Source organism: Hakea prostrata, chromosome 1 (assembly GCF_041222555.1).
Source record: "Hakea prostrata isolate BN-2017 chromosome 1, UWA_Hpros_2, whole genome shotgun sequence".
Classification (NCBI taxonomy): Eukaryota; Viridiplantae; Streptophyta; class Magnoliopsida; order Proteales; family Proteaceae; genus Hakea; species Hakea prostrata.
The window spans coordinates 11,860,573-11,886,061 of record NC_142600.1 but is presented as its reverse complement, the minus strand read 5'-3'; the positions used below and the strand labels follow the sequence as shown (position 1 = coordinate 11,886,061).

At 39.5% G+C, this 25,489-nt stretch overlaps 2 protein-coding genes across 4 annotated transcripts; one reads left to right on the top strand and one right to left on the bottom strand.

Annotated features, from left to right (window-relative positions):
* The first annotated feature begins 561 nt into the window (after positions 1-561).
* Positions 562-2,164, top strand: LOC149027499 (Calcium-dependent lipid-binding (CaLB domain) family protein). 2 transcript variants are annotated; one of them, XM_089163198.1, is made up of 2 exons: positions 562-1,122; positions 1,208-2,164. In XM_089163198.1, the coding sequence occupies exons 1-2, from the start codon at positions 660-662 to the stop codon at positions 1,750-1,752; spliced, it is 1,008 nt and encodes a 335-aa protein (XP_089019324.1). In that variant the 5' UTR covers positions 562-659; the 3' UTR covers positions 1,753-2,164. The 2 variants fall into 2 exon arrangements, with proteins under 2 accessions (XP_089019324.1, XP_089019318.1); XM_089163192.1 differs by having other exon boundaries at positions 563-1,122; positions 1,202-2,164.
* A 109-nt stretch (positions 2,165-2,273) lies between these two features.
* Positions 2,274-24,083, bottom strand: LOC149027498 (autophagy-related protein 18c-like). 2 transcript variants are annotated; one of them, XM_089163173.1, is made up of 5 exons: positions 23,790-24,083; positions 16,270-17,108; positions 4,078-4,336; positions 3,312-3,435; positions 2,274-2,600 (listed from the first exon to the last, which is right to left on the bottom strand). In XM_089163173.1, the coding sequence occupies exons 2-5, from the start codon at positions 17,023-17,025 to the stop codon at positions 2,507-2,509; spliced, it is 1,233 nt and encodes a 410-aa protein (XP_089019299.1). In that variant the 5' UTR covers positions 17,026-17,108; positions 23,790-24,083; the 3' UTR covers positions 2,274-2,506. The 2 variants fall into 2 exon arrangements, with proteins under 2 accessions (XP_089019299.1, XP_089019307.1); XM_089163181.1 differs by having other exon boundaries at positions 16,270-17,012.
* Between the last annotated feature and the right edge of the window lie 1,406 nt (positions 24,084-25,489).

The window sequence follows — 25,489 nt, the reverse complement described above, 5'->3', positions numbered from 1 at the left end:
ACATACATATTGATGAATCCTTTGTAAATATGTCTGTTCATGTCCTACTCATCCAACATAAATGGCCTCATTCTCAGACATCTACAATACTTGCGAGATACAACACAGAGACAAATAGGTTTATCTTCCACTACCGGCACTCTCATTGAAGATGGAGATTGAAAGCTAGAAATGAGACTCCCAAGGTTTTTAATTTACTTATTTTTAATAAGTAAATTAAATTATATTTTCATTTTGAAAGATAAAATTAATCTACTTAGAGAAAAACAATAGCCTAACAATCAAATACCTAATTTTTTTTATTTTTTTTTCTAGAATTTTTTTCATCTTTCAGTCTTTATAATACTGGCAAGGAAGACTTCCTCCAATCCAGGAACACCTGTAAAGATCGAACCCAAGAGTCTGATGCTAATCTTCATCGAGATTTATTCCCTTTGGTTAGACCTATTTGAAAGCCAGAGGGGATGGCCTAAATTTTCTTTACTAACAAGTAAAGAACTCTTGTTGATCTTGCAAAGCAGCTGTGCTTTCTTTTGACCCTTTAGTCTTTCTTTTGCTAACCTTTTCTAACAGCAGGGTCCCACAAATACAGGACAAATTCTCCGACCACCTTCTTCCATCTTCGCCAAACCTGAAAAACCAGAATACCTTTCGCATTCATGGCGAAAATCAGGGTCGAAGTCTCTCTGATCTCTGCTCGTGGGCTTCGGCGTACCTCGTCTCTCTGGAAGCTCCAGTGGTTTGCTGTTGGATGGATTGACCCCAAAAACAAATACTGCACCAAGATTGACGCCTCAGGAAATGCAAACCCTACTTGGAAAACCAAGTTTTCCGAGCTCATTGATGACTCAGAACCAAACCTGGAAGATCTAACTCTACAGGTTGAAGTCTATAGCAGAGATCCCATCTTTCTCAGAGAGAAGCTACAGGGGACAGCTACCATTCTCTTGAAAGAGTTCCTGGCCAAGTACGTCAGAGGTTCAGGCGTTTCCAAGCAAGGAGGAGTGGAGGAAGTGGGCAGCTTCCAATTACGGCACCAGAAGAATTCCAGTAAGCCTCAAGGATTTGTTGATGTTGGCATTCGGATTTTTGGGGATACGGAAGGAGTCACTCGTTACACAGGTATGAGAATTGCAGAAAATTTTACTCTGTTTAAGTTGGGTCTTTCAATGGGTTTGGATCTTCTAATTCTACTCTGCAGGTGCAGGTGACGGCTATGGCAAAGGAGAAGGGATTCTGCTTGAAGATCACAGCAATAACAACTTCCCAACCTCCATGGAATATGGACCAACAAGACCTTACCCACCTCAACCCTATGCAGGCCAAGACAGCCACCACTTCGGAAATCACCCACGGATGAACGTTCCATACGCCCATCCCATGCCTTTCCCTGCAAACTACCAAAACCAGACATCAATGGGTGAACCAAGCTACCCATCAGCAGTAGGGCCAGGTTATCATCCTCCTCGGACACCGCCGCCACCACCACCACCTTCTCACGTAGGTTATTTGCCGACTTTCCTCCCAAGAACAGATCCTTTGCCGGAGAATTACTTGAATTTGCCGTCTTCTGGGCCAGGTCCAGGTCCTGCTGGCCGAACTGGAAGACCCAACAACTTTGCAATGGGAGCTGGAGCTGGAGCACTGGCTGCTGGTGCTGTCATCTTTGGTGATGATTTTATGTCGGGATTTGATTTCCCAACAGGTTTACAAGATGCTAGCCTCACTGTATCACTCGTTCCTCCTTTCTAGTGCTCTGCTTGTTAATGTTCATATTTGATCTAAAAAAACCATAACGTTAGCTGTTTCAATTTGTTTTTCCATCTCATGTTTGGGTGGCTTGAGTTTTGTCTTCTACCAACCTACAAGGCAATAAAAATGAAGGGAACCAACTCACCGCAGCAGATGTCTGTCTCTATTTCTACGCCAGAGATCAGCATCGGCAACTTCCCCCACCACCGCTGCTAGCGGATGGAGCTACCAACCACAGTACAACCTCTCTTAGAGTCAAGATCTGAATTGTGTCCAGCCAATTTCTAGCTAGATCGACCAAATTCTGCATAAACTAAAGAAATTACCGGTTTATCTTTAAGTCATCAAGGGGTAACGAGTGTGGGAGATAATGCATCAACAAACAATCTTATTAAGAGAATTCCGGATCTACCTCTAGCTCTAGGCATCGGATCAGTCACCACAGCCAGACTTGGAATTTGCTGAAATTAGTACACTTGAGAAACAATTTAAGAACGAACTCTAAATAAGAACACGAATAAAATTCACCAGTACCAAAAGAGCTTATGAAACAATCATGTGCTTGTTGAAATGACCATAAATATATTCTTTTTCCAATGGGTTTTTTAAATTTGACGACTCTTTACAATAATGTAATAATATGTACAATTACTGAGAGTTCTTCATGTGATGGCATAACATGAAAATATTTACAGAGATCGACTCTATATGGAAAGCAGATTGATTTCATGGTAGCATTTATTCGGATAACACCTCATTTTGGCCGATTTTCAGTTTTCAGATATCGGACATATTCCAGCTGTGACATCTCTCCGCCCTTCGAAGGATCAAAACTGCACCTGTAGAAACTGGCGGACAGAAACCAAAGATTAAACAAAAGATATAATCAGTTAGCAGAAGTATTAAGCACAACCATGCATCGCAGAAACACACTAATTAGGAGCGTCAGATGAGGAACCATTCGCCTCCCCCCCATTCCTTAAATGGTATACTTGCAAGTTGTCAAAAGATGGAGGGGATAACCACTAGTTGCATCATCACAGGACTATCCTCCCCATTTTTCTGCTATGCTGTTCAGTTTTTCATTGTCAAAAGATCCTACTTCTTTCAAAATCCAGAGGCCGGAGGTAAAATACTGAATAATCCCAAAAGATTATTGTGTTCTTAAAATGATAAAATCAATGAGAAAAACTGTAGAAGCCCAAAGTTCTATTCAACTGAATTTAAAGAAGATAATATAAGAAAAATAAATGTGGCCTGTAACCATTATCCCAATTCTGAGAGAGATGGACTGGTGTTGGTCCCAGCATTTGACATTGTGTTAAGTTGTTTTATTGAAACTAGTTTAAATCCCAATATTCAGTTTACTCATAATTTTTGGCAAATGATAGATCAGCTCTAGCTTTCATCAACCAATTAATTTTTAGAAATATATTTTTGGATTCTTCAATACCAAAAGAACAAGTGCTAGCTAGGTCAGGGGTCAGAACAAACACTAGCTACAGAAAGATCAAGAAAGAACCAAATGAAATGGAAGTAAGTGGATAATGGATTCATACCTCCCGTCCATGCCAACAATTACAACTGTGGTCTGAGATCCAAATGCAGCAACAAAGCGTACATCTTCCGGCAAATGAAACTGAGCAAACGACCATTCCGAGCTAAAATACTTAGGCAAAACCCCTATTGCATTTCAAATAAATAATTTGTTACGCAAACATAGAGCAACTAAATAACTTTGTAAATCCAAACCACAAGCCCATGCAATCCTTTGATAAGAAGAACCACAACATATGGAAACAGATTAAAGTTAGGCACAAAATGAGATATAGAAGAATCAACATTTGAAAATTTGTAGAACAATGAAATAAAGTTAAAAGTAAAATACATTATCAGGTTTCTAGAGAACACATTATGAGAAAAATAATGCTACTTGTCATGCCCCTAGCGTAGCTCCAATGCCTGGACAGACAAACTGTCTTATCCCCTTGTGAAGGTAGAAATTTCAAATGCTCATAGCAGTTTCTGTGTCTAGGAGATGGGAGGCATGCAAGGAACTCGCCCAGGTGGCATTCCATTCTCCATATATAATATAGCTTAATTTCCAAGTCCTCTTTCAATTAATAAGGTTTTCTAGATAAATACCAGAATATGTTCAGAGAACAGTTTGTCTTTTGAATACTATAGACAATCTTAATATGCACACCTGGTGGAAAATTTTCTGGGGAAAATCCTAATGCAAATCCAATTAGATTCCTTTTTACTTGTCTAGTCATCCAATTTTTTTCAGCGGACTGCAAACTTTTCTGGATAAATTGTGCTCACCTTTCATAAAAGACAGCGATGATCCAGGATTGGCACCCGTGCTTGGAGATATAAGAGCATCAAGGGAAGTAGAAGAATTTTGGTGACCTAATGCTGGCCCTTGAGTGGCACTGGAATGGTCTGCTGTGTCCTCCCCCACCACTCTCACTCTCAGGCTGAATATATGCACAGTACCTTTATCACTGGAAACAGCCAACCACTGGACATTAGGAGATAGAGCAATGCTATAAATATCGGCTTTGTCGACCCCCCGGCGAACCTACAAAAAGCAGCAGTGTGCATAAAGTAGTCACAGGGATACAAGGAAAACCAAACACACCAAACAATTGTGATATTAAGTCATCATCATCACCCCAAATGGCTTTTGATGTTATAGACAACTCTATACCCATTCACAGGTCAAATTTTCAATCCAAAACAACAATGGGTTTTCTAAAAATGCGAGATTAAGTTTCATATAATTAGAAGAACATCACTTCCCTGTATAAATCTAAAGGCATTTATGTAATTTTTTTATTACTTTAAATTCACTTGAAGGAATTGCAGGACTTGCCTTGAAATGAAAATCGACCAATGAAAGAGCATGCATCCTACATCACATTGACCCACTACTATGTACATGCATTTCTCTTTCAGTGCTCACTCTGTGCTCCAACCAAATGAATTCTAAAAGTATACCAGACCTCATCAATAATCAGATATCACCTACTCAAACTACATCAGTCAATAGTCAACCATGAAGAGGTATCAGATATATTGCATTCACACCCTTGTGCTCAAATTAGATGGCTAATCATATGATAGAATTCTCTGCTTTAGTTTAATTCTTATCGGCAAACAAAAGCAGTCCCATGGGCACCTTTAATAATTGTACAGTTTTCTTTTCCTAGTCCCTTGGCAAATGTACCACAATTTTTGGGTTCTGAAATTAAGAAAGAGTGATTTCCAGAGGAATTTCACAGCCGCAGGGCAAACTTTGCTAGCATAGTTTATTGGTCTTTCTAGTTTATACCATGTGCTGGTGTTACCACAGCTTTAATATATTGACTGCTTAGAACACAAATCAACCCATCAGCCTTGGACAACGAACCAGATGGGGCCAACTATGTGGATCCTCTTTTGCAACTCTCAGATCCATAATCGAAGGAATGGCCATTACAATGCTACCTGCCACTTGATGCACCAACCCTCTTCCTTATCTGGGCTTGGGACCAGCAGGGGATAAACAAAACCCAGTGGCTTAATCTAGTCAATATTAGACTTTCTTTAAATTCTGGCTATCTTTGACCATATGATGCTGGTACATGCCTGTATGCAGGCCTATGCACAAGCTCAGGAAGTGTTGGTGGCAATCTAATGGGATGAAATCAACATATATGTAGTTATAATTTAGGATGGGCTTTTTATTTTTTTGCGGCTTCATCATAATGGCTTAATTTATAAGCCCATAAAATGAGGATCATAGACAGGATCAGTAAAGTATATGGGTTGGATAACTTTCATAATTGGATAGAATTTTGTTTATTTTTCACTTAATTGTCGGTTCTGTGTCTATGGATCATTTTATAAATCAGTTAAGGGATTTAAAAGATCCTTATACATGTAATACAGCCTCATTAATTAAGCCGATTTGAATAAAGAAATGTTTTTTCTAAGAAAAAGTTTGTGTGCTGTTGAGTGAATATCAGATTGGTATAGCTCAAACCTGATTTATCTTCTCTCTTCTTCTACACATTTCGTCTCTCGTTTCTCCCAAGAAGATCAATCTCATCTAATTTTCTTCTCCTTCCAATGATCAGAAAAATCTTTTCCTAATAATGCAATTGCTTTATTTATCTCAGATCTGATCAAAAGGGCCAATTGTGGTTCAGATTTATAATCTGGATCTATTGATAACTAGTATTAGAATTACAGCCACCTAGTTTTTAATATCATGGGTCCTAACCTCTTGTACGTGCAACAAAGCTTGCAAATAGTTGAAGCAAATAGCAGAGAGAACCTCAGCAACAATGTAAAGAATTCAAGAATTAATCGTTGATCACATCTTATTGTATGGGGTCTTCGTTCAATAACTTTTTCCCAATGGTTGAATGATGGCTGGAAGAACTATGTGATGAACCACCAGTGACAAAAAAGGTAGTGGCTTTGATTATTGTTCAAGAATCATCCATGGAGGAGCATTAACTAGCTAATATTTTGATTGAAATTGACCCAGTCTATTTTCCACTCCCACATTATTACATTCCCCTGGTCATTGCCCCACTGGATGGCAGTCTAATTGTTGACTTCACTAGATCGAAGATGGTGGATATTTGATCACGCATCCAAGATCCCTGCATTCTAGAAAACTTGAGGGTTTTTTACCTGCTCTAAAATATTCTATTATCTCCTCTATTTATGCAATTGATTTGTAGTTGTTGGCCAAGCTGAGATGAAGTGTATAGACATTTCCTTTGTTATTTTCCTAAATCTGATTATCTTATTGAATCTTCGTTCTGAATCCGATGAAGAACTTAATTGATTTCTAGTGTAACTACAGCTAAATAATTAATTTATTCATGATATCTTCAAGTTGCATCAAAGAGCACCCCTTTATTCCTATTTCCCAGCTACACGTTGGAAACTCAAGACAATCAATTACCTCTGGCCACTGAGGCTAAGTATGAACTACATTTATGGCAAATAAAATCACAGAAACCCAAATAGGTAGCACTTCAAAGCTGATATCAGTATTAGCTAGAACAACAGGCAGTGGCTATAAATCCCTATTGCACAGCAGAAAGTAGGGGCCAAAACCTGGCAATAAACTGCTTTTAATAAACACAGCAACATTGAAGCAAAGGGAAGATATAATCATCAAACAGCAGCCTTCAAATGTAGAATACAGTGTTAAAATCCCAGGCCAAATTAATGGCTAGACATTAAGATAGCACATTGACATGAAACTAGAAGATAAGAGAGTATAGCCTTCAGGTCTACACCAAATCGAAATAAAAAAGACGGTTGTTTCAAGTCTCCAAGTATCAACAATAGTGTGACATCCAGCCCAAACCTAGCCAGGACACCCTATTTGTTTTGGGATAAAGAAAGACTTGTTTGATATTAGACCTTAAAGTTGGACCTTGATTTCAATGTTATTATCTTTGAAAGCCTTAAGAAGTCATGCCAGACCTTTCCTTTAGGGTAGATCTGTAATATCTGGCCTTATCCTAACCTTGACCCGGTCCGAAATATGTTATGTTTGTAGGTCCGAAGACCCAAAGTGGGGGAAAACAGACTTGTGGACCTTTTTGGTTGATGATTTGGTGTCGGAACCCAAGCCCATGGACATTGACGATGATGCCCCTCACTTGAGAGGATTGTCAGTGTTAGTTTCAAATCTACGCACTGAAGAGGGGTGAATTAGTTGAAATACCAAATGAACTCCTGTGCTCAATCTGAATATATTTCTTGAAACAAGACTTCTTGATTGACTTGTAGGAGAAAACCCCACTCAATTTGACCCCATATAGCCCTCCAAATCCCTGTCCGAAGTTGTTGAACTATGTCTGGCAAATCCTGCTTGCGCATCAAAGAAGGTGAGCTTAGTTGGTGGACCTAATGATCTCCCATGCTTGATCCAAAGGTATTTCTAGAAACTAGACTTCTTGATTGACTTGTAGGAGAAAACCTCACTCAATTTGACCCCGTATAGCCCTCCGAATCCCTGTTCGAAGTTGCTGAACTATTTCTGGATTTTCTGCTGAAACCTGTTACCTGTTTTGGTCGATGCTTTTTGGTCGATGCCATCAACCAAAGACCATCGACCAAAGTTACCCAGATTCGAGAAAAAGATGCTTTTTGGATATTCCTTCATCTATTTAAGTGAAACCTCGAACCTAGAACCATATTTCACTCATTTCAACATCTAAGAACGTGGGAAAGCTCCTCTTAGGCTCCTCCTTGGCTTGGGTGATGATCTTCTACAAGAATCATTGTCTCTCTTCTCTAATCTCTTCTCCAAGGAATGTAATCTCTCACTTTCTCTAATCTACTTCTACCTCATTTTGTTCTTGCTACTGAGTTCGTGAAGAAGGTGCTGCAACCTTGCAACCTCTTCTACAAGCTCTTTTGCTTTGATTAAACCTCTCTTCACCCTTTCCATGCTATGATTCTCATACATGATGTTCTTGCTTTCTTATTTTGATTTTTCTCTTCCTTACAACATGAATTCATCTCTTAATCTGATTTTCTTTTTCAATTAGGTCTGATTATATGTTAGTAATTGTCTTTATTCTGTTGTTCATCATTCTATTGATTAAATTCCTAAGTTCTCTTGCAATTGCAATTGATTTCATTGAAGAACATGATTCTTGCAAGTTTGAACCTAAGACCTCAATTTGGGGGTTTCCAATTTGACCATTGGATCATGTTAATTCTTGCTACATAGTCTCCTGCTACTATTCCTAGCATTCCCTCCAAGTTTCGGATCGATCCGAGCCCCGGAAGACCAATTTCGGACCAAAATCCCCAAAACCCACTATGCAGCCCCGAAGACAATTTTGATCGATCCTCTTTGGTCGATGCCATCGACCAAGGACCATTGACCAAACTTGTTGCTGACGGCAACCTTGCTCCGTTTTGACCCGTTCGACCTCCGATTTCTTTTCTAACCTTTCATTTATGTTTGTCTAGGGTCTTATTACCATCTTTGGATCATTCTTTTGAGATTGTTGGATTATCATCATCACGACTTAAGGTAAGGACGGTTGTTACCATAACTACATAGATTATGTGATTCTTGCTTCTATGTTAGAGACTTAGTAGATTTACCTTCTTTATCGTATTTCCTACATTATATGACTGTTATAAGTACTTCAAGTATAGTAGTGCCATGTTTACATATTCTTTTGTTATCATGATTATGTATTCTTAATAAATTCATATGTAACTGATCATGTTATGCTATATATCTTTCTATATAATGAAATGTCATTTCTGTATGATATGATGGAATTGAGAATGTGATTGAATAGGTATGATTTAGGATTGGGAAATGTCATATTGACATTTCTGTCCTTGGACATCGGAGGGAATAGTATGGGATGATCTCCGAAGATGCCCATCGACGTTTTTCCGAATTATTGGATGACATATATAGGACTTGTCTAGATGTATCGCTAGGATGTCCCTGTCATATTAGACCCAAATCGAAAGGGCATTGAGACCGAACGACCCACGGTAGTGTCTGGTTTGATGGGCGCTCTAGGCCGGTAACCAATCTGGTAGGGGACATAAACCATGCTACGAATACTCGAAAGGGGCCATTTATTGGTAGGGTTGCAAATAGCTAGACTTGGGCTCACGGGCGCTCGAGGATCGGTGGGTCATATCCGTGGGGGATGTGAGAGCTTCCTGTTTACTATTTGTGGATGACCAATAGGGTTGATGAGTCCGTAATCCGGGATTACGCTGACTCTAGTGTGAAGGATACCGGAAAGGATCGCCCGGGGCGAGGAATGGACGTATCTGGAACTGACATGATATGACTAAGTAGATGACTTGCATTGGGCTAGGCTTCGCCGTGACATGCGCCAATACTTATACCAATGGTGATGTGAGAGAGTGGTGACTAAATCCCCAACTATGGTTTTGATGAGGACTTTACCCAATTACCCCGGCAGACCCAAGATATCATGTATGATTGAGGGGGAGTGACAGACGACCCAAAGAAGTATGGTGCTATGACTTATAGCATGTCTACCAATAGAGACTAGCATACATAGAGTTAGAATCATAATTGCATCATGTGTTTCATATCATATTGATTTAAAGCATGTCTACCAATAGAGACTAGCATACATAGAGTTAGAATCATAATTGCATCATGTGTTTCATATCATATTGCATCATGCTATATTTTGTATCATGTATCTATGTTATTGTGGAATAACCTGCCTTGCTGAGTTCTTTTGAACTCACTCCTTTTTGCAACATTTTTGTTAGACTCTACTGCAGGTACCACCATTGTTGACTATGATGGTCAACACTCTGAAGACCAAGTTGATGACCCGAACCCACTGGTCACGGTGTACAAGTTGATAAAGACTAGTAGTCCGAGATTGGGACTTATCTGGAGCAGTTCGACCTTTGCACTTGTGTGCTAGTGTTGGGATATCGTCCCATTTTCTTTTTTAACCTTTTAGTTAATTTGTTGAGACCGTAGTTTAGTCTGTTCCCTTGTCATGTTGGGAACCGGTTGTAACCCTTAATTTTAGTCGATCTACCTTCCGCTATTATTATAGGATGGGTTTCCTCCTTCCTTTTCACACTTTGACTATTTGTCCTACTTGTATCATTTCCGCACTCTGATATTATTTGTGAAACCTTCTAAGATCTTTTCCAAACTTTTATTATTAAATTATTCGAATACAAGGAATTGTTCTTGCTTTTGATTATATTATTGTGCTAAGTGGCTATGATCGTTCCTAAACTTGATCGGCGGGATCGTGATTCACTCCCCGGGTAATCCAGATAGGGTACCCCCTTGGTGGATCTAGGGCGGGATGTGACAAATAGCCGATGGCTAGATGCTGAGATCAAAGGAGTCAATGTTGCAGCAGGATTTCTCTGAGCCTTTTGAGCCTTCTTTTCAGTAGCAGTCCACTTTAAATTTAGGATAGATAACTAGTAACATTTTTCAAAAAAAGAACTGCAATTGATAAACTAAAATTGTGAGAGCAGCCATGAAACTAGCAAAACCAGAAGCTTGGTTGTGCCAAAATGGAAACCAGAACCCATAACCAATAAATTGTGGGAAGAGGACTTCTTAACCCCAACAGAAGTCAAGAACTCAAATCAATAGATGGTAGCTATGGCAGGCTGAACAGCAACAGAAGAAGAGAACTGCAACTGAACAAATTGCAGATCTCAAAACTAAATAGGAGGAAAACAGAGTTCAATACATTCTGCAATCAATTTCAGGCAAGTAATTGATCCAGTCTATACCAGAGAGAGCACCAGTAACACAGTAGTAAAACCAAGACAAACTGAGCAATATGCCTTTAACCTTCAAATGGTTCATAAATGCCCCAATCGGCAAATGAAATTTGCAGATTCTACAGCCCCCCCCCCCCTTCTTTACTAATTTAATACGATGTGATGAAAGACTACGGCAACCAGAATTTGAAGAAGAAGAGAAGAGATGGGAAAGAAAGGGGGACTGTCTAGAGAAGAGAGTTGACAATCGCAGCACCCTCCACCTCAAGAAAGTAAAGCCTTTATACATACTAGCTTAAATAAAAGGATTTGATGAAAAACAGGACAGGATCAAACCAGCTCACTTGGATCAACTAGACCAAGTCAAACCAGACTAGCAGGTCTTCTATAAGGGCCAAAAAACCATTCATCTGAACAGTGTTGCAGTCCTTATTTTGCCTTTTGAGTGAGGATACTACAAGATCTTGTGGGGTCCAAGACCACATGATGTCAATTGTGAAGATCTTATTTACTTACTACTTTCATGTCATTCGTAGTTTCCAAAAGTTAGTTTTTGTTTTACTTACTCATGCATGTGGCTGAATTATAAAGTCTAACAGTTACTAATTTTAGCTTCAACAAGTTTCAAGAAATATTAGCTAAATAACTCAGCAAGTCTGGTTTTTGTTTTTTATTGAGCAAACAGTCCACCACGGCTTGCGCGCACCTTCTCTTGATCCAACCAACTTATGCCTTTGCTCTATAAATATGAACTTGGCTGTTCACAGCCCAGATTAATGATGAATCCAATGAAAGTAGCTTTGATTTGCTGCTACCATTCTCTTGTCCAATTTGAGTTATAAAAAGGACAGGGCCTCGTCGTGAGAGCAGAATAGTTACGCGGAACCTCGCTGTCGACTGCTAAATCCTAGGAAGGAGCCTTGCTGAGAGGGCTAATGGTGTGACCACAGCTTGACCCCTCTGGCAAACCCTAAAGTGGGTCCCAAGGCCCACCAAAGCAAGCTGGCCAAACCCTACGACAGAGGTATTTTGGGTTTTTAGGCCCTATTTCACTGTTGGAATCTAATTCCAGAATTCTAGTACAATCCCCGCCCATTTTAAGTTCCTTATTTGAGTTGTGATTGAGTTAGTTAAGATAAGACTCTTTTTACAAGAAGAGTTCCTATCTTTTAGGAGTTCTTTTATTTATTTATTGGAATTTGCCTTTATTAGTGGCAGTGATTTACTTAGGTAAGGAGAGTCTTTCTTTAAAGAGGACTCTTATACATAAGTTAGTTTTTTATTTCAACAAGAATTCCTTTTATTTATGTGGTTGTGAATTAATAGTAAAATGGTATCCCAACTTATAAAGGAAACCCTAATTCAGTTGGTCTCTAAGGCTAGTTGAGTCAAAATAGAGTCTCCCATTTTGAGTTAAGTTCTATCTTTTGATGTAAGGCTATAAATAAGCCAACCTATGATTGTAAACTTTGGTCTGCATTGAATAAAGATTGAATGTTGCTTGTGGGAAACAAGTCAGCGTTCTCTTTGGGAGGGCCTTGGCGAGTTGGCGGATTTATAGTTTCTAGTTGCAGCAGCCTCTCTTTAACAAATCAGCAGCTCTCTCTCTCATCACCAGCAGTTTCAAGTAAGCATACACAGCCCCAGCCCTTCCCCTACCTCCGTAGGTGATCACACCCTTCCCCTCCCCTTTTTCTCTTGTGTAACCTTCAGAAGACACCCCCACCCCCATCGCAGCCCCTTCCCACTCATCCCCCTGCATTTACAGCATCCTCTAACCCTTCCCCATCCCCCTCCAGGCCCACGCAAGTCAGCCCTGCCCCCTCCCCTGTTGTGCGCAAGGCAGAACCTACCATCCCTAGCCCTCGCAGACCTTACAGCCCCCTCTTCCAGCCGATTCAGACCCTTAACCACCCTCCCGTGATTCCATTAGGCCCCAACATTCCCAGCCCCTGCAGTTCCCCCAAAACCCTCCCTCTCTCCCTCGGATTCTCTGTTCTGGCAGCAGAACAGAACAAAAGAAAAGAAAATTCAGAAAAAGAAAAAAGAAAGGAGACTCTTGTGAAACCTTTAACAAACCTTAGATCCCAATTGTGTTTCTTTAACTTCCTTCCAATTCCCACCTACCCATAGGTTCCCCTAAAATTATTAGATTTGTTGGGGAAATGCCATGTTAGCATTGCCACATCAGCCTCCAGTGATTTTGATGGTACCAAACACAAATACTAACTTTTAAATTGAGTTGTGTGCATTTAGATCAAGCCAAGTGAGTAAAATGAAGAACATGGAATCAAGGGCAAAATTGATCAAGACAGCAACAAAGACCCAACTCAAATGCATGTTCAAGCCCCAAGAAATGGCTCAACTAAGTCTGGACATATTGAGACTTGAAGCTAGAAGACAATGAAGAACTGAAGACTCAAGAATCAAATCAAGCCGAAGATGAAGATGAAGTGCACCTAGGATTGAGGACACTAAATTCATCCTGTAATTGCACACATGCATCATATCATGTTCATGATATACTTAGACTGACCTAGGATAGGTTAGGAAAGTCATTTATGGACTTAGGGGTGGCTAGAAGGACCAATTACCTTGAAGAATTGAGCATGGCCTTACTGTTGAAAACGCCATTTGGACTCAAACAGCCCGTTTGAGCAAGTAAAGGCCTGCCGTTTGAGCTCAAATGGCTAGCTCAGAGGCATATTTTTGTATGCGAGTCCAGAAATGACCCAACGGTCATATTAACGGATATATTACCAAATGGCCCACCGTTTTAGATAGAAAACTGGCTAGTTTCTATCTGTTAGGACTTAGACTTCAGCACTTTTGGGACTTCCTTTTAAGCCAAAACACCCTCATTTGAAAGCCTCTACAAAGTGCATTAACTACCAAGGATACACAAACTCTCTTGCTCTCAATTTCTCAAAATCTACTTGCATTCTTGTCTCTCTCTCCCTTACCCACTCCATAAAGTTTGTCCCAAGGAAGTAAAACATATTATTGAAGCTAGGCTGTGGTGCTTGAAGGCTTTGGGCTTTGGAGTCATACTTGTGGTGCAAATCATATCCATTTGAGTTGAGCATACACTCTCATTGCATCACTCTCACACAAGTGGTAAAGTGTCATACCCCTTGTAAGGTAATATCATACCTTAACTCTTGTAATTGGTTTTGTTGTTGTTTAATTCTAGCCTAGGTTTGATTAAAATTGTAAAAGGGTGCTATTGGCCTACCTAAACAAAGATTGTAGAAAAGGATGTTGTTGCCTTATTGAACATAGATTATAAAGGTTTGATCCTCTACCCATTGTATTGAAAGAGGTCACTACTAGTAAAAATCTCTCTTCAGACCAAGAGAGGAGTGGACATAGACCTGCTAAGTCGAACCACTATAAAATTCTTTGTGTTGAGGGTTGATTGTAATTGCTCATTTTCATTTAAATTTGGTAACTTAAACTTGAATTAGCAATTAATTTAAAAAAAGGGGGTAAATCCACTAGTAGCAACCTATTCACCCCCCTTCCTCGGTTACTTTAACAAGATGATTTGCTAGAAGATTCTGGGCAAATCCTAAATTCTAGGAGATTCCCCTAGAATCGGGTTCACATCAGTTAAGTCCCTCTATGCTCCTCTTCTTCTCTTGTTCGCTGCTATTAATGTTCCCAAGTTGCTGCTGAGAAAGTCAAGCTGAGGATGTTCCACAACCAAGCTATTAGTATAGTTTGCTAATCCTCCCATCGATCAGTTGCTGATTGAATTTAATTGTTCGAAATATTCCGCCATTCCCTCCATTACATGAACCCATAAACCACTAAGTTACTAATTATGGTCCCTATTTCTAAATTCTCTGAGTATTGGGTTAAATGGGACCAGGTCATATCCTTGATCTTAGCTTTAATTAGAATTCCCATTTGAAATGGGAATCAAACTTAGAAGCAAAGAGCTTCTTCCTGCAGTTTTCAGTTTCAATGCTTACAACTTCTAGTCTGAGAAATGGTTTTATGGTTACTTCCTGAAATAATTCAGCAAACCCCCTTAGATTCTTAAGATAATTAATATTTATTGTGGCAATCATCATTATTTAGATTGCCAATAATCCTATTTTCATGAACATACCAAGCATGTAGAAGGTGATTGTCCTTTTGACTAAGATGTTGCCATGAGGAAGTAGATCTCCACTCGTTTTTGTTAATTCCGTGGTCAACTTGGTGAGATGTTAACCAAAGCCTTTGTTTCCTTTCAAGGTTGTTACAAGTTGGGCATATGGATGATAAACAAGCTCCAGCTCAAAGAGAATTGTTATTTTCCCTTTGGCTGCGTTTGTTTGCAAAGGTGGGTGGGAAAAAAAAAGGGGGGTCCCATGTGTAGTGGGGTGAGGAAGAAGGAAAGGGTTTTGTGGAAAAGTGATAGTGGTGGGTCCCACTTTTTACTTTTCCCAACTTTCCCACAAAGTCCTACCAAATATGTGGGGTTTTAAAATGGCTTGGGGTGGGAAAGTTGGGTTGCCACATCACCAGACAAGTTTCCTTGATTCAAGGAAACTTGTCTCCCACTTTCCCACCCCAAGCAACCAAACAATCTACCATTTTGAGATTTAAGGGAAAAGTAAAAAATCTACACTTTTTTCAAGAATTTTCCCACCCCACCTTTATTCCAGCAAACAAACGCAGCCTTTGGGTGAACGCTTCAGAAGGAGAAAATGGGGGGTGGATAATTAAGAATCAGCAAGAGCTTATCCATACAAACACATAATTCAGCGTACTTATTGCAATTACCATAATTTTATCTATTATAAATATGATACTATGAAGCCAACTAGAACAACTTGACCAATTGGTCTGCCAACTTCTATTTTCAATTTTTCTATTTCTCTCCTTGCTTCTTCTCTTGTGGAAGGCTAGCCATTGGCCATTCTTAATCTGATTCTATTTCAATTCATCATTCTCTATGACTTAATTGTGATTTCTATAATTTTTTTAATACAAAATCAGCTTACCTTTATGCAAAAAAAAATCTTTAGGGTTTTAGAGTCACATAGACATGCAGCTTGTTGAATACTTTAAGCTCTTTGTAAGATAGATTGCTAACCATATTACCATGTAAAAAACAAAATAACCTTACCATAATAGAAATTACAGAGAACTGAGAGTGTTCTCACATTATGTAAGGAAGACTATAGGTTTGTTTGGGGCAGTTGGTTGGTGAGTGTTTACCTCCTGTAGGCGAGTACCATCCATTGTGTTGAAAATCCGAATTAAAGTTCCCTTCGTACTGGCAGTTGCAAGAAGAAGTCCATCCATTGTCAACGTTAAACATGCAATTTGGGAATCATGAGCATTAATGAACTTTGTCACCTTCAAACCAAAGTGCTCAATCCGAACCTGTCCTCGGTGAAGACCATTGCATGCCAGTACTGAGGTACTTGAATGGTGTGAAAGGCAACACAGTCCCCTTGGGTTTGCTGAAGTCTCTATCTGATGAAGAAGCTTCAGATCCATGAAGTTATACACATATATCCTGTGCTCAAGTACAACAACTATGCGATCCCGTCTTAATTTCACAGCACGAACCTCAGATCTAAATGAAAATTCACCAATGCACCTACTCTGATGATCATCCCAGATCATAACCTTGTTGGGCGGGTACTGGGGATTAGCTCCGCCACCAACAAGTGCCAGTATGTTGCAGCGAAACAGCATCTCAACAATTCCAAATCCCCCATTCTTCAAATCCCGTCTAAAAGTTTCTTTGAAAGGGTCACAGTTATATATACGAAAACCTTGGTTGGTGCCAGCAGCAAAGCAACCATAGTCTTGATTCCATGACACAGACAGTAGCTCTGTCTCATCATTCTCATTGTACTCAGGTTCAGATTGACCAAAAGAACCTGATGGGTGCATCTTTGGGTATTCTGATGTGTCAAGCCTGGATGGTGCAATTCCCCAAGATGTCGAAACTGTAGAGCTCATGGGAATGAAACAGAAGTTATCAGCATCAGAAGCAATCAAAATCCTTTGAAACTCAGAAATCTCAACCAAACTGGTAATTGGCGCTACAAAACATTAAACGGAGAAAAAACAATGAACAAGTCAGCAGAAACACCAACAAAACATTAGGAGGAAAAATGATGAACAAGTCAACTGAAACACCAATTCATTTAACAAACTAAGGCTATAAAATGATGGGGGTATTGTAAAGAAAAAGGGCAAGAAAGGGAAATTGAATTTTATCACCAGAGCTTTTTATATGACAAAATGGGATAGTTTGATGATAGAGCACATGAGAAGCACCAAAACTCATGGATAATAGTAGAAGAGTAAAGTCCTAGAATTATCTTGGAGTTGTACAAGCATTGAGAAGTTCTCAGTCTAACAGAGAGTTGTGAAGAGATTTAAAAAGTTTCTAAAAATGCAAAGATCCTAAGATAACCTTAGGAGAAGTGGTGAGAAAGGATATGTATAGCTTAGGCCATGTATCTAGCATGGCCTCGAACAGAACCGATTGGAGGGCAAGAATCCATGTAGCCGACCCCATTTAGTTGGGACAAGGCTTGTTGTTGTTGTTGTTGTTGTCTAAAAATGCAAAGATATAGTTTGAAGGAAACTGAATGCAAGTCAATCTATCAAATCACAATTCAGTCATGGGATTCAATTTCAATGGGTCATTTTGACCAAAACCACCCTGTATTGGGATGTTCTCAGAGCTTCTGTATATCTCAAAGATAATGTTCAATACTTTACTTTTCCACCATTATCAAGCACCAGAAAGGGTACTCAGTTTCTTAATTTCCCATGAAATGATGGAATAGATGATCGCGTATCCAATGATTTAAGCAAACTTCTACTAAGTCTTATATGAGACGGTTCCAGTCAAACCCACCAGGACCTGGAACCATAGAATCAAAAAACATTTCATGTGATGGTAATACTAATAACAATTATTCAAATTGCATTTAAGCTGCACAATTTATTTATTTATTTATTTTTTGGATGAATAAAGAAATATATTAAAGACAACAACGCCAAGAATACAAAGGAAGAAAGGGGGGGGGAAGAAAGCCTCTCACGGGGGAGGCCTAAAGGAGGAGGTGAGACTCCAAGCACTAACAATTAGCCTATTCCTGGGGATAAAAAGAAGACTAGAATAGGCCTCAAAACAGATAGCCTTCCAAATCATATCAAGGGATCGAGATTTGGAAGACCAACGCCTAAGATTTCGCTCCTACCATAAATGGTGGATAACCCCACCAAACACTAGCTTGCCAACTCGGTCACAGAGCGTGGAGCTCGGGAAAGCTCGCAAGCACCAGGCCCAATTTCGAGCAAAGCCATAAGAGCACCTCGACCTAGGCCAAATAGAAGCAAGGGCTTTCTCCCAAAGAGATCGGGAGAAGGGGCATAAGAAGAAAAGATGCTCAAGGTCTTCAAGACAAGTCCAACAAAGGTTGCAATTAGGGTTAACAAGGATGTGACGGCTAATGAGGAAGGTTTTGGTAGGAAGGGCTAAGTTAAGGGCTCTCCAAAGGGTAAGGGAGTGACGAGAAATGTGACATTTAAACCAAACTAGGGTGGCCCAGGGTGCAGTGGTAGAAGGGAGTTTGAGAAGGTTCCAAGCAGAGGAGGAGGTGAAGAGCTTGTTGGTAGGAAGCTAAATGGTTGTGTCACGGGAAATGTCAGCATTAAGGGGAGGGAGAGAGTTCCACACTTGGGGATGGGGACCATGAACCATTGGAGATGAAGATGGAGAGGGGGGTGAGCTTGGGAATGCGGGAATCATAGACAGAGCGGGGGCCAAAGAGGGTAAAGAGAATGCCCGATGGATGCCATGGGTCAAGCCAAAAGGAGGTAGAGGAACCAGAAGAGATTTGGGTTGAGATGGTAGGAAGGGCCCGGGGGCGAAGAAGGAGAAGCTTTCTCTAGACCTAGAACGGGTTGGAGGGGATGGGAGCAGTCTAGATGGAATCGATTTTAGCAAGTGAGAGTATACCCAAGAAACCCAAATGGAATTATGTCTGGAGGCAATTTTCTAGATGAGTTTCAAAAGGCAGGCAAGGTTGATATTGGAGATACGTCGAATGCCCAAGCCCCCTTTAGCTTTAGGACGACAGACAGAGATCCAGCTGATGGGATGGAAGGAAACGTGTGGATTCTTGGCCTTTCCAAAGGAAGGCACAACAAAGGGACTCCATGGCTCGGATTGTGGCTTTAGGAATGGAGAAGATTCCACACCGGTAAAAGTAGGAGGACTGCAGAAACCAACAAAGGAGAGAAGATTGCCTTTCTAGAGTTGAAATTTTTTCCTAATGTGGTCAAGCATGGGAGAGCAATGATGGCTGGTGAGGCGGCCGGGGATAAGAAGGAGGCCAAGGTAGGTGACAGGGAAGGAGCCTGGCCTAAAACCAGGGAGGAGGAGGAGAAGGGAGGAACGAACAAAGTCAGAAACTCCAAAAAGAAACAACGAAGATTATCCAAGTTGAACAGGAGACCAGAGAGGGACTCGAAGGAGGAGAGGGCATCAAGAATGGAAGAGATAGAGGAATGGTCAGCTTTTGCTAAGATCATGAGATCATTTGCGGAAGCAAGATGAGTGAGTTTCAGTGAGTTGCATTTAGGGATGGGGGAGATGAGGAGTTGATCAATTTTGGATTGAAGAAGGCGACAGAGGACCTCAAGAGCCAAGGATAAAAGGTAAGGGGAGAGGGGGCAACCTTGACGGATACCCACACGGGATGGGAAGTATCCAACAGGGGAGCCATTGGTAATGATAGAGAAGTGGGGGGTGGATATGCAAATCTCAATCCAATGGACAAAGGGAGGAGGAATCCCATGGCAAAGAGGGTTTCATTAATAAAGTCACAGCAGATAGAATCAAATGCTTTGTGGAGGTCAACCTTTAGGAGTGTTGCCGGGGAGTGGCCAACACGATCGAAACCTCGCACAATCTCCTCATAGAGGAGGATGTTATCCAAGATGCTACGCCCAGAGATGAAGGCGGATTGGTTGGGACTGACAAGAGAGGGGATGACTCACAAAATTCAGTTTGCCAGGACTTTGGCAATGAATTTATAAAGGAGATTGCAAAGAGAAATGAGACGAAAGTCGGTGAGGGAAGTGGCTCCGGGCTTTTTGGGGATGAGGCAGATGAAGGTATGGTTAATGAAGGAAAGTTGGGAAGGGTTGAAGAAGAAATTACGGATGGCATGGATAAGGTCATCCACAATGAAGTCCCAAGAAGCCAAGAAGAAACCCATATTGAAGCCATCGGGGCTGGAGGCTCCGTTAGACTTGTGGGAGAGAATGGCCAAGATGATTTCCTCGGTAGAGGGGATGGAGCTAAGTGAATCAAGGGAGGAGGAGTCAACAAATTTATTGAGAAGGGAATGGGGGAAGGGTGGACGAGGAGGGAGAGAAGACGGGGAAAGAAGGTGGGAGAAGAAGGAAATGACTTCCGCCTTGATTCGACGGGGATCATAGATCCAGGATCCATTCCCAGTGAGGAGACAAAGGATGGAGTTGAAGTTATGGTGAGCTTTTAGGGAGCGATGAAAATACGCAGTGTTAGCATCCCCAAGCTCGAGCCATTTGATCCTAGCCTTTTGACAAAGAAAGTTTTCTTCTTGGGAAATGAGGGAAGAGAGGTCCAAGGAGAGAGATTTCTCCTCATCCGCCAGCGAGGAGTTACTAGGGTCAGATTGGAGAAGGTTTTGAACCCTAGCGAGCTCTGAACGACAGGAGGAGAGGCGGGAGGAGATGTTACCAAAAGAAGAGGAATTCCAGGATCGGAGAGCAGATTTGGTGTTTTTGAGCTTTCGGGCAAAAGCAACAAGGGGAAGGGAATGACAATAGACCGGTTGTTACGCCATGTCTTTAAGCTTAATAACAAGATCGATGGAAAAAGTAATACTTAATAAAGAAGGGATTCGCCTGAGACTCTTTTAAGTTTTAAAAATAGGGTTCTATCAATACTCACATTGAACTTAAGTCATGTAGCATCAATTACATTCAACAAAGACATTATCAGAAGGCAGAATATTAAAGAGAAGGCTGTCCGTCACAACTAGTTTCTCAAGGTAGAACATGATTTACATGGTTAAGCACACTAGCGCAGTCAAGCTGTATTTATTCATGCAGCATATCCACACAGTTAAGAAGAGCAAAGTTGTACTTATCAGTGCAGTATGGTAACCTATTTAAGCCACTTCTCACACACTCATGACTTTACTTTGCCCCTTCAATTGAAGCCGTTCTTGGCTTGCTAGCACCATTTTCTTTTAACACTAACAAACTGCACCATTTCACTACTTCTCTGCAGCACATTCGTTTTCTGAAGCAGACATGACTACCCAGCCTGAATCAACTTTCCCTCTTTGGTTAAGCAAACCAATACTCAGCAAAGAATAAATGCATTTCATGTAACAATAGAAAGCTTAGAATCTGTCCAGCAAACCAGACCAGGCTGTACCATGGGACAGAAAGTACCCAAGACTGATGAAGTTCCCAGCAGAAACTAAAGACAAAACATCTTAATTAGATTCCGTCCACATGATGCACTCCCACTCAGTCTCCCGACAACCTGGTCCAAAAAGTCCCACACAGAAAATAAATCTTGAAGAAATTGCAGGTTTGGAGTCCCATCCTTCACCTGATTCTATTCCAGAATAATAAGTTCTATCCCCACAGAAGAAGAATTCTAGTGCATGCCAGTTATCCAATCATAATAATGTTGAAAGCCCATATTCAACTCTACCCCCACTCCCTTATAACTTCCTACACTAGGAGCCTCTGCTTCAAAATTTTCTTCAAGTCTGGGAGCAATCCGTCAAACACAAAGCTATCCAAATGAACCATTCCTAAGAATTCTAGAACAACCATTCCACCCAAAAATGCTTATGATGAACCCACTTTCAAAAAGAGTTTGAGGAACCCGCTATATTAAATCATTCTTCTCAGCCCCATACATCCTTTCTTAGGCAGTCAGATGGAAGCCCAATTGATTGTATGAAGAAATCTATCATCATTCAAGCCTTTCCATAAAAAATAAAAATAAAAATTGAGAGATTCATATTTCTGAATAAGTGAACTATCAAATAAATAGCTTGTTTAGTTGGAGATCTTTCTCACATTCTCTAAATGTTTCTATTATATTCTTAAGCAAATAAGTAACTTTAATGGTTGATTTTCTTAGCATAAAACCAAATTGGTCCTTTGATATTTTTAAATTTCTTGCCTTGGGCAGCTTACAATTGGACTTGTAATTTTTATCCCTCAATGATTATAATAACTTTGAATACTGCAATTACTTTTCATAAATAGGAACCACAATGCTTTTCCTCCCTTATCTGGCATTTCCTTGTGGTAATCTTATTAAACAGCTTACCTAGCCATGTTATTACACAAAAATTTAAGCTATTCCACACCTCTACTTGATGATACCACCTAGACTGACTACTTTGCTTATTTCCTCTTTGTTTAAATCTTCCATTACTTCAGATATCAAAAATATTGAGGTTTCTTGGCATTTTACATGATATCTTAAAAAATTTTACATACATTAACTTTTAGCATGTATCAAAATATTGATGTTTCTTGGCAGTTATTACAATATTTTAAAATATCGTTTACAGTTAAGTCAGTCGTAGAGTAGTTTTTCCATCTCTCTTTAATAACTCGTCACTTATAAAAACATTATTATCTTCACTTTTTAATGCATCAGATATGACTGAAACCTCTACATTTCCTTTGCCTCACTTTTGGTAGTTTATGTAGATATCCTTTCCCCCACTTTCATGCCAAAATCGCTATAAAGATCCTTATATTTCTTAGTCCATGCTCTCCTAACTATCTTCTTAAACTTTAATCTGAGAAATTTATTGGTTTTTAAAATCCAACTCATACATAGTCATTTATCAATTTTTAAACTAGATTTGTAGGTTTTGTCCATAATATTGTGCACTGGCTTCCAGGATACAACCTTAACAACAACGACTACAAATTCAGAAACTAGTTGAATGCTTCTTATGGAATCCTAAGACTTCACATGTTCTTAGTGAGTGGTAACTGAACAGAAAAAACCAGCCAAAAATTGAAGAATGAAAAACTAAACTTTAATTTAAGAACTATAGGCCCATGAAGTTTTGCACCATATTGTAGCCAATGTGTACACTCATTTACTGAAACAACAAGATTTCTCCTTTACCACCTTAAAGACGCTACTAGGTTAACCCAAATGCTCCTGCGTCAAAGCATGCAAATGCACAACGATGATCAAGCTGAGCTGGTCAGCTTTCAGCTCGACCACCGGAATAGGACTACTTCTCCAGTTCAAAATTTGATCAGCCAGAGGGAAATTCTAATCAAAATTAGGAAACTGAAACGTATTGGCGTAGAAAAGGCAGATCTCCGAGATGAAATTCAAAACTAGGGCAAACAAACTGTCGCGAAGTCCGGCGGAAGAAAACTGAAAGGACATGCTAAATAAGCTCAAATAGCGAAATCAAACGAGCAGCGAGTGATCAGTAGTGACCAGACCATTCACCTATTAAATTGACCAGATCGACTGAAAAAGAAAACTCATTAAAGTTATATATAGAGAAAAAATAAAGGGAGAAACCACCTTAAAACTCTGCGAGATCTCTGAATTTGTCAGGAAATTACACAAGATATCAAGGAATTGTCTCGAGTACAAATTAAAACAAAAATAAGAAGCAATTATACAACAAGATAGAGGAATGCACCTGAAACTTTGCAGGGTTTCAGCCCTTTTAGGAATCGAATTCTTCAAACAACAGAAAGACGTACTACCCAAACCAAAGCCTCGCGGCCGTTACAAGGCAGAGAAGCTTAGAAAATATAAATTACTAGTCTTTTTCTCTTGTTTTCTCTCAGGCCTCTTTTCTTTTTCTTTTTCTTTTTTCTTTTTTTCTTTCTTTTCTTTCTTTTTTTCGCGAACCCTTGTTTTCAATATTTTATTTTCGCTTCTCCGGTGCCCTGGGACTCTGGGAGGCTGATAACGCGAAAGATCTCTCAGTTTTTCCCATCAAAAAGTAAGTTTTAAGGTGTCTCTCAAGTCTCAAGTCTCTTTATATTTTATTCCAAAAAAACAAGTCTCTTTATATTTATTTTAATTTTACAGATTATTTGAATTTTTTTGCCAAGTCAGGTTCCAAAACTCACCAAGCGTTTCTCCTTAAAAACATCACAGGTAATTCTCGGTGTTTTTGGAATCAGAAACATTTTTTTAAGTATTTGATAAATTTGCTTCTAGAAGTACAAAAAATAAAAAATGATAATAATAATAATATACAAAATTTACCATTGTTATATTTAGAATGCTAAATTTCATTTATTCTCATTCTAATAATGTCTCATTTAAATCCAACTCATACACAATTTATTTCAAGAAATTGATGCAACAGGAGAAAATGTTTCTCAAAGCAAAACTATTCATAACTTTCAATTTATGTTGCAATAATTAACGCGGAACAAAGTAGTTTTATCAAACGGTTTTCAGCCAATTTTTTTGCTTCTCGAAGCAAAAAACACCATGAATTGTTTTATGGTGGGTTATCAAATGAATCCTCTTACTCCTTGAAAAGAGATGGACTAGGCCTTTACAACCAAATAGTCAGGAAAAATTACTTTGCCTTTACAAAACTAGTCACCCTTTGTTTACTCTAACGAAAAATGATCAATACAAGTTTTTGTATAACAAAAATTGCTCAAAGAGTGGTTTACCCTAGTTCAACATCATATACATACACTATTCTTCAGATTGGCTAAAAGAAAAACATTTTGTGATGGTTGATCGAACTTCATTATTCCCAAGTTGCAAACAGAATTGCAGAACAATAAATATTTTACGACAATCATAGTTTGCAGAATGGTGGGAGAAGACTCAAAGTGATTTGCTCTCACCAAGCCTCCAAAATTGCATTATATGAAACCAAACAACTACTAAATCTGATGTCTTGGTGCAATCAAATTGGATTGCACCTCTAGTATACCCATGGTCTCCATCAGCTTTGATGAATTTCCAAAAATGAAGTTGTGGAGATTGTTCGGTGGGAGGAGTAGTGATACGATCATAGAATACCATGGGAGAGTAAAAAATTGACATTAGTAGAGTAACATTGTTTCATGTGAAAGTACTTGTTAGGGCTAGGTTTAGGGTCCAAGGCTCATTGGAAGAGGAGTTTGAGGTTTGTTTTGTGCTTTGGTTACTTTGATTACCATAGTAGACTTTAATGTTGTGAAAAGTCGTAAAAGAAGGGGAGTATTGACATCAATAAGATTCTAATGCTTCTACAATTGAATGATAGAGGATAGGGAACTAGATAGATTATGGTAGAGCTATTGCTGATATTTCTTTTATTTTATTATTATTATTATTATTATTTTTTGTGAGAGATCTATGGCTAACTGTTTGAGTGGCCAT

What these genes read in the sequence shown, in the direction of transcription:
- LOC149027498 (XM_089163173.1), bottom strand. Translation starts at nt 17,025, where the DNA reads ATGAGCTCTACAGTTTCGACATCTTGGGGAATTGCACCATCCAGGCTT. An exon ending in ATGGTACTCGCCTACAGGAG is followed by an intron (nt 4,337 to 16,269) that starts GTAAACACTCAC and finishes TGCTTTTTGTAG; the next exon opens with GTTCGCCGGGGGGTCGACAA. An exon ending in ATCGCTGTCTTTTATGAAAG is followed by an intron (nt 3,436 to 4,077) that starts GTGAGCACAATT and finishes GAAATGCAATAG; the next exon opens with GGGTTTTGCCTAAGTATTTT.
- LOC149027499 (XM_089163192.1), top strand. Translation starts at nt 660, where the DNA reads ATGGCGAAAATCAGGGTCGAAGTCTCTCTGATCTCTGCTCGTGGGCTT. An exon ending in AGGAGTCACTCGTTACACAG is followed by an intron (nt 1,123 to 1,201) that starts GTATGAGAATTG and finishes TCTACTCTGCAG; the next exon opens with GTGCAGGTGACGGCTATGGC.